This window comes from Pristiophorus japonicus, chromosome 10 (genome assembly GCF_044704955.1).
Source record: "Pristiophorus japonicus isolate sPriJap1 chromosome 10, sPriJap1.hap1, whole genome shotgun sequence".
Lineage (NCBI taxonomy): Eukaryota > Metazoa > Chordata > Chondrichthyes > Pristiophoridae > Pristiophorus > Pristiophorus japonicus.
The window spans coordinates 174,983,212-174,997,447 of NC_091986.1; the positions used below are offsets into that span (position 1 = coordinate 174,983,212).

A 14,236-nucleotide genomic window follows, 5' to 3' on the forward strand; every position below is an offset into this window, starting at 1 on the left:
ATGCCGGGGCCTGGACTAATAATCCAGAGGATACGAGTTCAAATCCCACCATGGCAGTTTGAGAATTTGAATTCAGTTACGAAAAAACAATTTATAAATAAAAAACTGACATCAATAAAAGTGATTATATCCCTTAACGTACCATCCTTATCCAGTCTGGCCTATATGTGACTTCAATCCCACACTAACGTGGTTGATTCTTAACTGCCCTCTGAAGTATCCTAGCAAGCCACACAATTGCATCAAGCTGCTACAAGTGGTTCAAAAAGGCAGCCCACCATCACCTTCTCAGGGTAACTAGGGATCGGCAATAAATGCAGGTCTTGCCACCCAAGGATGAATAATTTTTTTTCTTTTTTAAAAATGGAAAATGATGAACATTTCAGTTACGAACCGATTTTATTATGTGATTAATGGCAACTATCCCCCTTCGTGAGCCTAAAGTACACAAAGCATAGATCTAGATTCAAAAAATGGCCCAAAGTGGACATCAATTGGGAGCAGTGACAGGAACAAAAGTAGGGAAGTGTAAGACAGAGGTCACAACCCTTAGGTTTGAGCAATACTTTCCAAGAATTACAACTTAAATATTAAATGAATCTTATAAATTTAACAGCTGCTTTAAGTGGCAGGGCTGTCAGGTAGGGCTTAGTCAGAACTTTGGTAGGCATGGCAACATCAGACTAGAAACTGTTCTTGTGACCAGACTGGAAAATATTCCAGCTGAAAAGATCTTAATCCGAGGGCATTTATGGCATGCAGCTCCCATAATAAATGTAAAAACACAATCTTTACTGGTTAATTGTACACTTTATTACAGCAAATAAGTTAGCATAGTTCTGCTAGAGCACATGAAAGCAATGAAATTAAAGAGGGCAACATTTTATCCATTGCAGTAGTAACATTTGGCAGTGCATGTTACAAAATATTGTTCAAGTATTCTCACTATCTGAAATGTTAAAGGCACACAAATTAAATACAATCACATACAAACAATATGCATAAATACTCTTAAAAGATGCAAAAATGATTAATACTAATTACTATTCCTTACTTAGTTGTAATGTGATGCAATCTCAAGTTTGTCAAACTCTTAATTTTTCTGCAACAACACACCAGTTAGCATGATCATAGTATGTCTGAATCACTTGCAGATCCTCAGTGTATTTTTCTATGAGCTCAATAAGCTCCCCTTGTTTGAAAACATGATAGTATCTGAGGCAGGTACTGTTGTAATTAATTGGATCCTTTTTGTCCTTTGCCAATACCTGAGTCTCCAAAGGCCAGTCACTTGAGTCAGTAGTGAAATGTCTCTGTATTTGTGGATGAACACTGTGGATATTGTTCTCATAGGTAGGGCTGGTTACTGATTTAATTTCTCTGGGGCAGTTGTGGAGCTCATTTTGGAACACAACCTGCGAAGCAAGATCAGGTAAGGAAACTTCAGTGCAGCTTCGAAATATGCCAGGAGACTCTTGGATTTCAAATGATCCTGTGCATGGATATTCAAAGAGTTGTGTGTGTGACTCTGAATTGTTGTAATTTCCAGGTGATCGTGATTTGGAAAGATCATCAAAATCACCTTCAGAACTTTGCCCGTATGAAAACACCTTGGAAGCAAATCCGGTCACGTGGTCATTTTTGCTTTGTTCAAAGGACTTTCTCATACTATTTGTTTTAAATGAAGTAGCATAATCCTGAAACATCCACAGTTCCTTGGGGGTCTTTGTTCTATTATTGCTGCTAAATTGCAGTGCAGAATCCAGCGATTGAGAAAAAAGCCATAACTTTAAAGATTTTTCAACCACTAATGTGTTCTCCATCCCCAAAGAGGATGCTCGGTTGGTTTTTATGTGTTTTTCATTCGTATTGTGTTCATGATTTGGCAGTTTATTTGAATTAAAAGGTTTGTCTTTATGAAAAATATCATTATTGTGCTGGAATGATCTCCCTTCTCCATTTAGTATCTTGGTCTCTGATAATTTTGGGGGTGGAGGTGTCGGGTTCCATGGAATAAAAATATCTTGCTTTTCAAACTTGCGTCTCTTTTGTTCCATTGCCCACACATAGATCATAATTTTCCCTCTTACTCGCAAAATCCTTGCCATTTCCTTTATTGCTTGAATCCGGCGTTCTTTTGTAGAAAAATGGTGTATCACTAGAACAAAAAGATAACATTTTAAATACTTTTCTATTCTATGTTAGACAACAACAGTATTTAAATATATATACATTGTTTATTTATTTTAAAATCTTGGATCTACCATAAAATCTGCAGGACATCAAAGTATATGTAAGTTGCCACACTTCCAAAGTCATGTTTGGCTTAAATAACCAGAACCTGTCATGTTCACCATGCTGATGCGCAAAACTTTTTCCCATTGTCAATAATGAATAAGCAATGAACACAAACCTTACCAAATCAAAAGTTTTTTTACAAGCATTCTAAGTGGCTAACTTGGTTGCACACAAAACCCACTACAATAACATAAGAAAGATGTAAACAACTCAATCAGCAAATGTAACTAAAATTACTTAAACTTACCCGTGGACTGTTATAAATTTATTTCACAACTTTTCTCCCTACTGGCTTTTTCCTCTCATGAGCCGAGGCCTGGATTGGTTCCCTTCCTGAAGTTACTCCAGTCTACTCTTCTGTGCCCACATTCCTGATTTTTATTGGTAAGTTTCTTGCCCCTCAAAGCCTCTTAGGTATTTTGTACATGCACAGCCCTTCATTGCTGCTTTTTTCTTGTGCCCCACCACAAATACTGCCAGACCCCAGCCCCCGTACAGCCCGCCACCCATTCTCTCAGATTAGGCCCTGCCATTTTGCTGTGTTCCTTGGACTTTAACAAAGGCTAAGATATAGAGATTTAGTACATCTGTAAATGAATATGTGCAAGAGCCATACAGAAACATTTGGATACAAGAGAAGGGTGATAGGAAGAAGGGGAGAGCGAGTGTGAGAGAGATAAGACACCACAATGAAAAATGTGACAGCCATAGAGTGAGAAAAAAAAAGCAAGAATTGGAGGGACACAAAGAATTAAAGTGGGGAAGCAGAAAAACAGTTGTGAAAAAATCTGTAAAGGGATATAGATAGGCTAAGTGAGTGGGCAAAAATTTGACAGATGGAGTATAATGTGGGAAAATGTGAGGTTATTGACTTTGGCAGAAAAAATAGAAAAGTAAATTATAATTTAAATCGAAAAAAATTGCAAAGTGCTGCAGTAGAGAGGGATCTGGGGGGTCCTTATGCATGAAACACAAAAAGTTAGTATGCAGGTACAGCAAGTAATCAGGAAGGCAAATGGAATGTTGGCCTTTATTGCAAGGGGGGTGGAGTATAAAAGCAAAGAAATCCTGCTACAACTGCACAGGGTATTGGTGAGACCACACGCACAGTTTTGGTCTCCGTATGTAAGGGTATTCTTGCATTGGAGGCTGTGAAGAGAAGGTTCACTAGGTTGATTCCGGAGATGAGGGGGTTGACTTAAGATGATAGGTTGAGTAGGTTGGGCCTGTACTCATTGGAGTTCAAAAGGGTGAGAGGTGGTCTTATCGAAACAAAAGATAATGAGAGGTCTCGACAAGGTGGATGCAGAGAGGATGTTTCCACTCATAGGGGAAACTAGAACTAGGGGGCATAGTCTCGGAATAAGGGGCCGCCCATTTAAAACTGAGATAAGGAGCAATTTATCTCTCAGAGGGTTGTAAATCTATGGAATTCTCTGCCCCAGAGGGCTGTGGAGGCTGGATCATTGAATATATTTAAGGTGGAAAGAGACAGATTTTTGAACGATAAGGGAATAAAGGGTTATGGGGAGCGGGCAGGGAAGTGGAGCTGAGTCCATGATCTGATCAGCCATGATCTTATTAAATGGCGGAGCAGGCCCGAGGGGCCAAATGGTCTATTCCTTATATTCTTGTGTTCTTAGAGAGGCAGAGAGGTTTAGGCAGGGAGTTCCCGAGCTTGGGGCCCAGACAACAGAAGGCACAGCCACCAATTGTTGAGCTTTGGCACTGAAGTGTAACATGCCATAAGGAGATCCATAAATACACATTAGAAAATAATAGATTAAAAAAAAATGAATGTTGTAAATCCATTTGTGAAACAAGTTCTACTGGTCTCAGCCACATGCAGAAAATTAGTAGTGCTGCTTCACAGTCTGGGTGGTTATGAAATATTTCTGAATCAGCAATTGAATGATTGACATGAGTGTTATGGAATCTGGCACCCAAAAGGTGAGGTGCTCAATGCACCAAAAAGACAAATTATCAAAACCTGTATGAGCTTGCAAGCCCATTGGTATTTATCCAGGAGGTTCCTGGTGTTGCAGTGGGAGGCTGTGTGTCTGAGAAAGAGAGATGCAGTGCACGGTTGTGAAACCATTCTAGCTTTTGAAGATTATTTAGAACAAAATACCTTTTAGGAATAGCTCAGAAGTAAAGCAAAAAAATGTTTTTAATATTTCATGTTTTATAGACCGGTCAGCCTGACCTCAGTAGTGGGTAAAATGATGGAATCAATTATTAAGGATGTCATAGCAGCGCATTTGGAAAATGGTGACATGATAGGTCCAAGTCAGCATGGAGTTGTGAAAGGGAGATCATGCTTGACAAATCTTCTGGAATTTTTTGAGGATGTTTCCAGTAAAGTGGACAAAGGAGAACCAGTTGATGTGGTATATTTGGACTTTCAGAAGGCTTTCGACAAGGTCCCACACAGGAGATTAATGTTCAAAATTAAAGCACATGGGATTGGGGGTAGTGTGCTGACGTGGATTGAGAACTGGTTGGCAGACAGGAAGCAAAGAGTAGGAGTAAATGGCAGGCAGAATGTAGTGGGGTACCGCAAGGTTCTGTGCTGGGGCCCCAGCTGTTTACATTGTACATTAATGATTTAGACGAGGGGATTAAATGTAGTATCTCCAAATTTGCGGATGACACTAAGTTGGGTGGCAGTGTGAGCTGCGAGGAGGATGCTCTGAGGCTGCAGAGTGACTTGGATAGGTTAGGTGAGTGGGCAAATGCATGGCAGATGAAGTATAATGTGGATAAATGTGAGGTTATCCACTTTGGTGGTAAAAACAGAGAGACAGACTATTATCTGAATGGTGACAGATTAGGAAAAGGGAAGGTGCAACGAGACCTGGGTGTCATGGTACATCAGTCATTGAAGGTTGGCATGCAGGTACAGCAGGCGGTTAAGAAAGCAAATGGCATGTTGGCCTTCATAGCGAGGGGATTTGAGTACAGGGGCAGGGAGGTGTTGCTACAGTTGTACAGGGCCTTGGTGAGGCCACACCTGGAGTATTGTGTACAGTTTTGGTCTCCTAACTTGAGGAAGGACATTCTTGCTATTGAGGGAGTGCAGCGAAGATTCACCGGACTGATTCCCGGGATGGTGGGACTGACCTATCAAGAAAGACTGGATCAACTGGGCTTGTATTCACTGGAGTTCAGAAGAATGAGAGGGGTCCTCATAGAAACGTTTAAAATTCTGACGGGTTTGGACAGGTTGGATGCAGGAAGAATGTTCCCAATGTTGGGGAAGTCCAGGAGTCACAGTCTAAGGATAAGGGGTAAGCCATTTAGGACCGAGATGAGGAGAAACTTCTTCGCCCAGAGAGTGGTGAACCTGTGGAATTCTCTACCACAGAAAGTAGTTGAGGCCAATTCACTAAATATATTCAAAAGGGAGTTAGATGAAGTCCTTACTGCTCGGGGGATCAAGGGGTATGGCGAGAAAGCAGGAAGGGGGTACTGAAGTTTCATGTTCAGCCATGAACTCATTGAATGGCGGTGCAGGCTGGAAGGGCTGAATGGCCTGCTCCTGCACCTATTTTCTATGTTTCTATGTTGTGGTTTTCAAGTTGGCAGCCTCTTTTAAGCACCCCTGGTACCGGGAATAACACACGAGTCATTCTTGAGTGCCTTCAAGAGTGCCTTCTTACCTGAAGAGATTTTTCAAAAAGGAATGTGACGTTGTAAGTTGCTTGGAAGCATCCTACACCATTGGTTTTGAAATTGGTGTCTGCAGGCCCCAGGGGGTCTGTAGAGACTTTCTGGGGGTCCACGAAATAAGCGAAAGAGCGGTGGCCGGAGATGTCGTGCGGTGATTGGATGAAGATCACGCCAGTCATTAGCAGCACCTTCGCGAGCCTGTGCGTTATTGCTGATAATTGTGAGCAAACCAGTGACTACCCATTGCTCCCGCGAACGCCTCCTCACTTCTATCAGTCACCGCATTTGCACATACTGTTAACGGCTGACGTGATCCTCAACCCGTCGCCACGCAACGCCTCGTCAATGAACCAATGAAAAGTCAGGGATTTATTTCTTGAACTTTTTTTTCTATAAAACCTTTATGGGGGGCATGGGCGTCAGAAAAAGAAAATAAACAATGATTTGGCTATGGCAGCTGAAACAGTAGGAAAATATCTGCTTTGAAATACAAAGTATCTAAAGAAGCTGTCCAGGGTCTTTGGTCTAGTCTGGAGTTATACCGCATGCTGGGAGTTTAAATTGATGTCTTGCATTGGGGACTTTACTGTGAAATAAAGCCAATTGTTGCTGGTCATCTGTAAAGGGAAGCCTTCTGTGGGAGGCCACTGGCCAGGACTTCGTAAACATCACACCAAGGATAGACAGACTCTACAGTGAGAAACAAGCACACCCATCGCAATGACATCTGTAAGTAAATACTTGTTTTCTTAAAACCATTATTAAAACACTCTTTACACGCATCACTTTCATATTGTATTATATACTATTATAATTTAGATGGGGGGTCTGTGATTACTAATCCATTTGAAAAGGAGTCCTTCAACCAAAAAGGTTTGAGAATCACTGTCCTACACCGATCAATACAGATCACACAATCATTTTAATTGACTCCCACCACAGGGAAATGGGGCAGTAGCACTCTGAAAATTGCAGAGAAAAACTCACTGCCCCAAGTTCTTCGCCAGCATGGACTGGTTGGGCCGAATGGCCTGTTTCTGTGTCGTATATCCTATGTAAGTCCTGTGTCCAATCCGGCCAATGCCAGCCCATAAGGGGCCTACCACTGGGCAGCCTAAGGACACGCCTGTTTAAACTGATAGGCCCTACGACGTATCCTGACTGCCATTTTGGGGGACAACTGGGCAGAGCAGCGGTACAGTGGAAGTGGACCAAACATGATAAGTATAAAATGACCTATGCGGGGCGTGGAGTGCTTCTCTGGACTCCACGAGAATAATGTGGGCAGATACCACTCCGGGCTACCCCTCCGGAACTTACCTAGCTGCCTCTGAGCTGCCAGTTATTGGATTGTCCCTAAGCTGGCAAGCTGCAACAAGAGGGAAATCAGGGATAGTATTAAAGCCAAGGAAGTGGCATACAAATTGGCCAGAAATAGCAGCGAACCCAGGGACAGGGAGAAATTTAGAACTCAGCAGAGGAGGACAAAGGGTTTGATTAGGGCAGGGAAAATAGAGTACGAGAGGAAGCTTGCATTAAGACGGACTGCAAAAGCTTCTATAGCTATGTAAAGAGAAAAAGGTTAGTAAAGACAAACGTAGGTCCCCTGCAGTCAGAATCAGGGGAAGTCATAACGGGAAACAAAGAAATGGCAGACCAATTGAACAAGTACTTTGGTTCGGTATTCACTAAGGAGGACACAAACAACCTTCCGGATATAAAACGGGTCAGAGGGTCCAGTAAGAAGGAGGAACTGAGGGAAATCCTTATTAGTCGGGAAATTGTGTTGGGGAAATTGATGGGATTGAAGGCCGATAAATCCCCAGGGCCTGATGGTCTGCATCCCAGAGTACTTAAGGAGGTGGCCTTGGAAATAGCGGATGCATTGACAGTCATTTTCCAACATTCCATAGACTCTGGATCAGTTCCTATGGAGTGGAGGGTAGCCAATGTAACCCCACTTTTTAAAAAAGGAGGGAGAGAGAAAACAGGGAATTATAGACCGGTCAGCCTGACATCAGTAGTGGGTAAAATGATGGAATCAATTATTAAGGATGTCATAGCAGCGCATTTGGAAAGAGGTGACATGATAGGGAAATCATGCTTGACAAATCTTCTGGAATTTTTTGAGGATGTTTCCAGTAGAGTGGACAAGGGAGAACCAGTTGATGTGGTGTATTTGGACTTTCAGAAGGCTTTTGACAAGGTCCCACACAAGAGATTAATGTGCAAAGTTAAAGCACATGGGATTGGGGGTAGTGTGCTGACGTGGATTGAGAACTGGTTGGCAGACAGGAAGCAAAGAGTAGGAGTAAATGGGTACTTTTCAGAATGGCAGGCAGTGACTAGTGGGGTACCACAAGGTTCTGTGCTGGGGCCCCAGCTGTTTACATTGTACATTAATGATTTAGACGAGGGGATTAAATGTAGTATCTCCAAATTTGCAGATGACACTAAGTTGGATGGCAGTGTGAGCTGCGAGGAGGATGCTCTGAGGCTGCAGAGTGACTTGGATAGGTAAGGTGAGTGGGCAAATGCATGGCAGATGAAGTATAATGTGGATAAATGTGAGGTTATCCACTTTGGTGGTAAAAACAGAGAGACAGACTATTATCTGAATGGTGACAGATTAGGAAAAGGGGAGGTGCAACGAGACCTGGGTGTCATGGTACATCAGTCATTGAAGGTTGGCATGCAGGTACAGCAGGCGGTTAAGAAAGCAAATGGCATGTTGGCCTTCATAGCGAGGGGATTTGAGTACAGGGGCAGGGAGATGTTACTACAGTTGTACAGGGCCTTGGTGAGGCCACGCCTGGAGTATTGTGTACAGTTTTGGTCTCCTAACTTGAGGAAGGACATTCTTGCTATTGAGGGAGTGCAGCAAAGGTTCACCAGACTGATTCCTGGGATGGCGGGACTGACATATCAAGAAAGACTGGATCAACTGGGCTTGTATTCACTGGAGTTCAGAAGAATGAGAGGGGTTCTCATAGAAACGTTTAAAATTCTGACGGGTTTCGACAGGTTAGATGCAGGAAGAATGTTCCCAATGTTGGGGAAGTCCAGAACCAGGGGTCACAGTCTAAGGATAATGGGTAAGCCATTTAGGACCGAGATGAGGAGAAACTTCTTCACCCAGAGAGTGGTGAACCTGTGGAATTCTCTACCACAGAAAGTTGTTGAGGCCAATTCACTAAATATATTCAAAAAGGAGTTAGATGTAGGGGGATCAAGAGGTATGGCGAGAAAGCAGGAATGGGGTATTGAAGTTGCATGTTCAGCCATGAACTCGCTGAATGGCGGTGCAGGCTCGATGGGCCGAATGGCCTACTCCTGTACCTATTTTCTATGTTTCTATGTTTCTATAACCTGCAGCAGCATAATGGGGCCTGAACCTCAAAATGGACTGGCTCCCGCTCACACTATCGGGCAGTTGGACACTTGCACCACTGGTCAGCCACCCTGCAGTTAAAACTTACCCTACACTGTTTACATCTTTATTTCTCTCCCAAGAGGGCCAGGTGGTATGTTGGGTTAGTATACTGCTGTCACCTCTGGAAATCAATCAGACTAAGCCCCCTCAGTCAGCAGCAAGATCTTAAGTGAAATGATTGTTGGAATTCCCAATCCACTTCCTGCTCACAACTTGGCACTAAATTCACAATCTCGCTCCAATAGACCGTAAAGATGGCTGGTATGGGAAATAGAAATATTCACACTAATAAGGCTATGGCATATTGTTAATGCAGCATTTAGTGAACTTTACTGTATACTGTGTAATGTTACTGGAAATGGTTGACAAATATTGGGTGCTCACAAAGGAAAATTCCTCAGTCTCTAACATCACTATCATCGATCAGCACAAAACACCAAAATTACATTTTAAAATCTGACAGCACCATTTGTCTTGGGCGGGGTGCGAAACAAGCAGGATTGAATCAGCCGGCGATTATATGCCCCACCCGATAGTCAATGAACTGAACATCGGGCGGGGCGTATGATGGGCAGTCGATGCGATGTCGCCTGTTTTGCATCCTGCCCGTATCCAATTTCACCTCCTATGTTCTGTAAAATGCGGCGAATTTATCGTTTTTGATTTTTTTTTTGTTTGGATAGCAGGAAAGACTAGTTTGATTTTGCTTCGGTGCAATTATATAAACTCTATGCAGGCTTATATTCTATTTTCAAACTTAACAGTCTGACAGCTTACACAAAAGCAAAATACTGGAAATCTGAAATAAAAACAGAAAATGCTGGAAATACTCAGCGGGTCAGGCAGCATCTGTGGAGAAACAGAGTTAACGTTTCAGGTCAATATTCTGACAAAGGGTCATCGACCTGAAACCTGAACTCTGTTTCTCTTTCCACAGATGCTGCCTGACACACTGAATGTTTCCAGCATTTTCTGTTTTTATTTCAGTCTGATAGCATTTTGTTTTGAAATGCATGTAACTGATTTGGAAGATTACATTGACTATTTATTGCTGAAAGACATGGAGCCCAAATTTCCATAGAGAGTCCAGTGGTGTACCCACAGCAGGGTGGGACTGCTGCTCAGAGGGCTCCAGGCGCCCTAAGCAGAGTGTAATATAAATTGGGCAGGTGCCCATGCCATTATTGGTGCATCTGGAGTACCCGCCTCAGGAAAATAAAGCAGGGGCCAGCCACAGTAGTAGTGGGCCAGCCCAAAGAAATGGTCCAAAAAAAAGAGTGCCTCGTTTAAAAAAAAAAGTTTGGTTTCTCCACTGCAAAGTTGTCGATTAAAATATAAAACCCTGGCCATCAACAATGTAGCTGCCTCACACCCTTAGCTACCCTTGATACCAGGATGCACGGAGCTTGAAATTTGAATGAATGGAAACGGGTCCCGCAGCAATTACTGTCCCAGCTAACTTTCACCTGCCTGACAATGGTGTTTTAACATCAGAGGAGTGTGGGCAGATATAGCAGGAGCGGCGAGACACTGTGGCGGGATGTGATCTGGGCCTACGAGAGGTGTGATTTCGGGGCTAGTGGCCTCGGGGCGGAATGGGCCAGCCCACACTGCGATGCATGTGCGCACTAGATCCGTGCAGCAGAGCAGGTCTCCAGTCGTCTTGGATAACCCTTGCCACTGGACCAAGACCTAGCTCTGTCAAGCCCGTGTGGTGGCTGGTGTGCAACCGCAACCATACATTAAAAAAAATCCACGCACAGGCATCTTCGATCCTTCAATATGTAGTTCAGGACCTGGAATATTAGATCCTTCATTGAAACACCTGTGAACTCATCCTTTTTTGGCGTGGAAGCAAGTCATCCTCGTTTCACGGGACCACCTAAGATGATGATGATGATGATGAACAATAGAAGACTGAGAAAATTCAACCCCATTGTTCTTAACTAAATAAAGATGAACTAATGTTTGCTGGAGAAATATAGGGAAACACACTCAAGGCAATGAAGATTAAGGTTCAGAAAAGAGTCCAAACTGCAGCGCAAAAACAAGCTTTCTTGAATAGTCATTCTGAGCCAATAGGAGATGGAATGCTCGAGGGGTTGAATGGCCTACTCCTGTTCTTCCTATGTGCAGGCAGTGCTCATAAGAAGCAGGAAAGTTAGCAGGGCTAGTGACAGGACTAAAAATTATGTTCATGAGTAGCCTAATGCCCATTAACATAATCAAGTGTCCGAATGCCTGTTTTAGGCGCCTACCTAAAAAATGGACCCCACAAATTTAGTAGGGCCAACGCCTGCGCAGATTGGGCGCTGGCCATCCTACTGCTAAATTGGTATGCTCCGTGCCCATTTTATGCCCAAAAACAAATGAAACGCTTTCCAATTTCTACTCCAATGTACCCTACCTGTTGTTTCCCAGCATTTATTTTATGTGTGAAGAAATGAAAAACTACACCATGTATTTTGATTGTTACTAAGAATTAAAGACAGATAGAAGAAATTAATTTCTCACCTGCTATTGATAGAATGGCATCAAAACAATGATCCCGATATGGTAGATGCAGGCTGTCACATACCATGGCTTCATAGCTCTGCTCCCTTGCAGATTCTACTAGGGGCAGACAATAGTCACAGCCCACTTTGTAGGCCTGACTGTTGATACAAAGATACTTTCCATTTCCACATCCTAATTTAAGAAAGAGTAATTTTGAAAACAAATGTAAAACAGTACTCGCTTCATTAAATTGTGGTATGCAAGACAAAACCAAAATCGATTAAAAACGACAGAGGTGAGAGTGCTACCAACCGAGCCACAGCTGACGGTACAACCATAAACTGATGGTTCATGAACTCTGCTGCACTAACATAGGGAAAGGCCAAGTGGAAGACAAGCTTCAAGTTGGAAGGAATCTCATTTCGGACTGCTGTTATGTAACTCCACTGACCAAAAACCTTGGGGTAGAATGTCCATGGTGGTTTTCGCGAAAGTTCCGCACAAACCCCTTATACTGGGGGTTCACTGATCTTCTTCCGAGGTTATGGCAGGAGACCGGGAGAACATCCATGAAAACTATCACTCTTCTCTTTCAATTTTCTCTCCTCCTCTCCTGAAGGAAGAAATTCAGGCTGGGATATGACACAACAGGCAGCATTATCCCTCTGTAGTTTCTCTTCTTGTTATGCTGGATAGTGTCACCAGACTATTTGTTCATGCACAGCAAGCTTCATTATATTATCACTTGACAAGAACACTTAGCCAACAATGATCACTAGCATTGGCCCAACAATCAGGGGTGAGACCTCTGGCCGATTTTACCCCCACTGCACCCTCAGCTGAGATGAGCTCGCATAGACAGAAATCAAACCTCAAACCTTTCTGGTGGGTATGGCTCAGTACCATACTCTGGGGGAGCTTCCTGCCCACCGTAAATGGTGCGTCACTGTCGCAAAAATGGTGGGGTATTACTTACCATCCCATTCCCAGCAACAGTGCAACCAACGCAATATTCACAAGGTCCTACCACTTGGTGGCCAGAGCACTTGCCTGAGTTCGCCGGTAGGCCCTTTTAATAATCTAATCAAGGTCCTATGACATCCAGAGGACTCGATTGCTATTTTAGGACTCAACTGAGCAGATCCGCACAGTTTTAGATGGCTTCCCAGCTGAAAAGTCCAAAGGTAGGTTTTTACTTATTTTTGTGAGGCCGAGAGGAGCAAGAGTACTCCTCCAGGCTTCACAATAGCAACCTGGGCTGCCACCACACCGGGTGCCCCCCCTCCTAAAGACTTATCCTCCAGCCCGGACCTACTATTTTCCAGGCCTGGAGCTGGCGGGCTGTTCTGGGTGCTCATTGGCTGTGTGTTAATGAGACATGGTCCTGAAAATGGACCGTGTCTCCTAGTGCCATAATCTACTGGCCAACTGCCAAAAAAAACACACTGGGAGAAAATCTACCCCAAGTGTGGCATTTGGCTCAGTACCACACTAACTGATGCATTTATTCTTTGAGCCATTGAAGGTAAGGAGGGGAGGAAAGAAGAGGCGAAAGCCTCCTGATGCTTTTTTGTGTTCATTTTCTCAGGACAGATGGGGAGTGAATGGAGGTCAATGAGAGTGGGCAGGAGTATTGGACTTAGTGCGGGAGAGGATTAAGGTTGTGAACCCTCCAGGATTGTCCTGGAGTATCCAGGAATTCAAAATTAATCTCCTAGTCACTGCGAGGTGCAACCCGGGAGAAAAATCATAGGAACATTTAAAAATTGTGTTCTTCAAACACTTATTTATTAGTAATAAAAATATTGAAGATGGGAAAAGGACTATTTGACTGGTGGAGGAGGTTGGAGGTGGGAAATCATGTGATGAAACTTTCAGGCATAGGTCCAGAGTTGGTTACCCGACCGAGGATACCAGCTGTAGAGTTCTAGCTAATTTGGAGTTTATGTAAAGGTGGAGTTTGGGAGCCTGGTAAGAAAAGCGTGAGGTGATCAAAACGTGAGTGAGGGTTTTTCCGACTGTACAGATGAAGTAGAGACGTAGGTGGACCATTTTGAGAAGATGTAAGTAAGCAATCTTGATGATAGGCTTGAGCTGAGCTTCAAATGCCACATCCAGTCTAAGTAAAGCACAAGGCTGTATGCAGTCAGGCTAGCAAGGAGGATAGAATCAGTGCCTGAGACAGCATTGTCTGCTGGCAGCTGAACAGGATGGCTTCAGTATTGAAGGTATTGCGTAATACTCTTGTTATGTAACAACCACCTGCGGGAAGAAAATCTTTTAATTACAACAGGCATTTTTACATTATTGCGGTATGCAAACGAGCACTCTGAAGAG

At 43.3% G+C, this 14,236-nt stretch overlaps 1 protein-coding gene across 2 annotated transcripts in view; it reads right to left on the reverse strand.

Annotated features, from left to right (window-relative positions):
• Positions 1–803: 803 nt before the first annotated feature.
• Positions 804–14,236, reverse strand: part of trmt9b (tRNA methyltransferase 9B) — a 90,450-nt gene continuing 77,017 nt past the window's right edge. Inside the window, exons 3-4 of one of the 2 annotated variants that reach the window (XM_070891558.1) lie at positions 11,918–12,091; positions 804–2,158 (exon numbers count right to left, since the gene is read on the reverse strand). In XM_070891558.1, coding sequence (XP_070747659.1) covers positions 1,086–2,158; positions 11,918–12,091 — 1,247 coding nt within the window. In that variant the 3' untranslated portion in view covers positions 804–1,085. The remainder of the gene's footprint in view (positions 2,159–11,917; positions 12,092–14,236) is intronic. The other variant, XM_070891559.1, reaches the window with a different exon arrangement.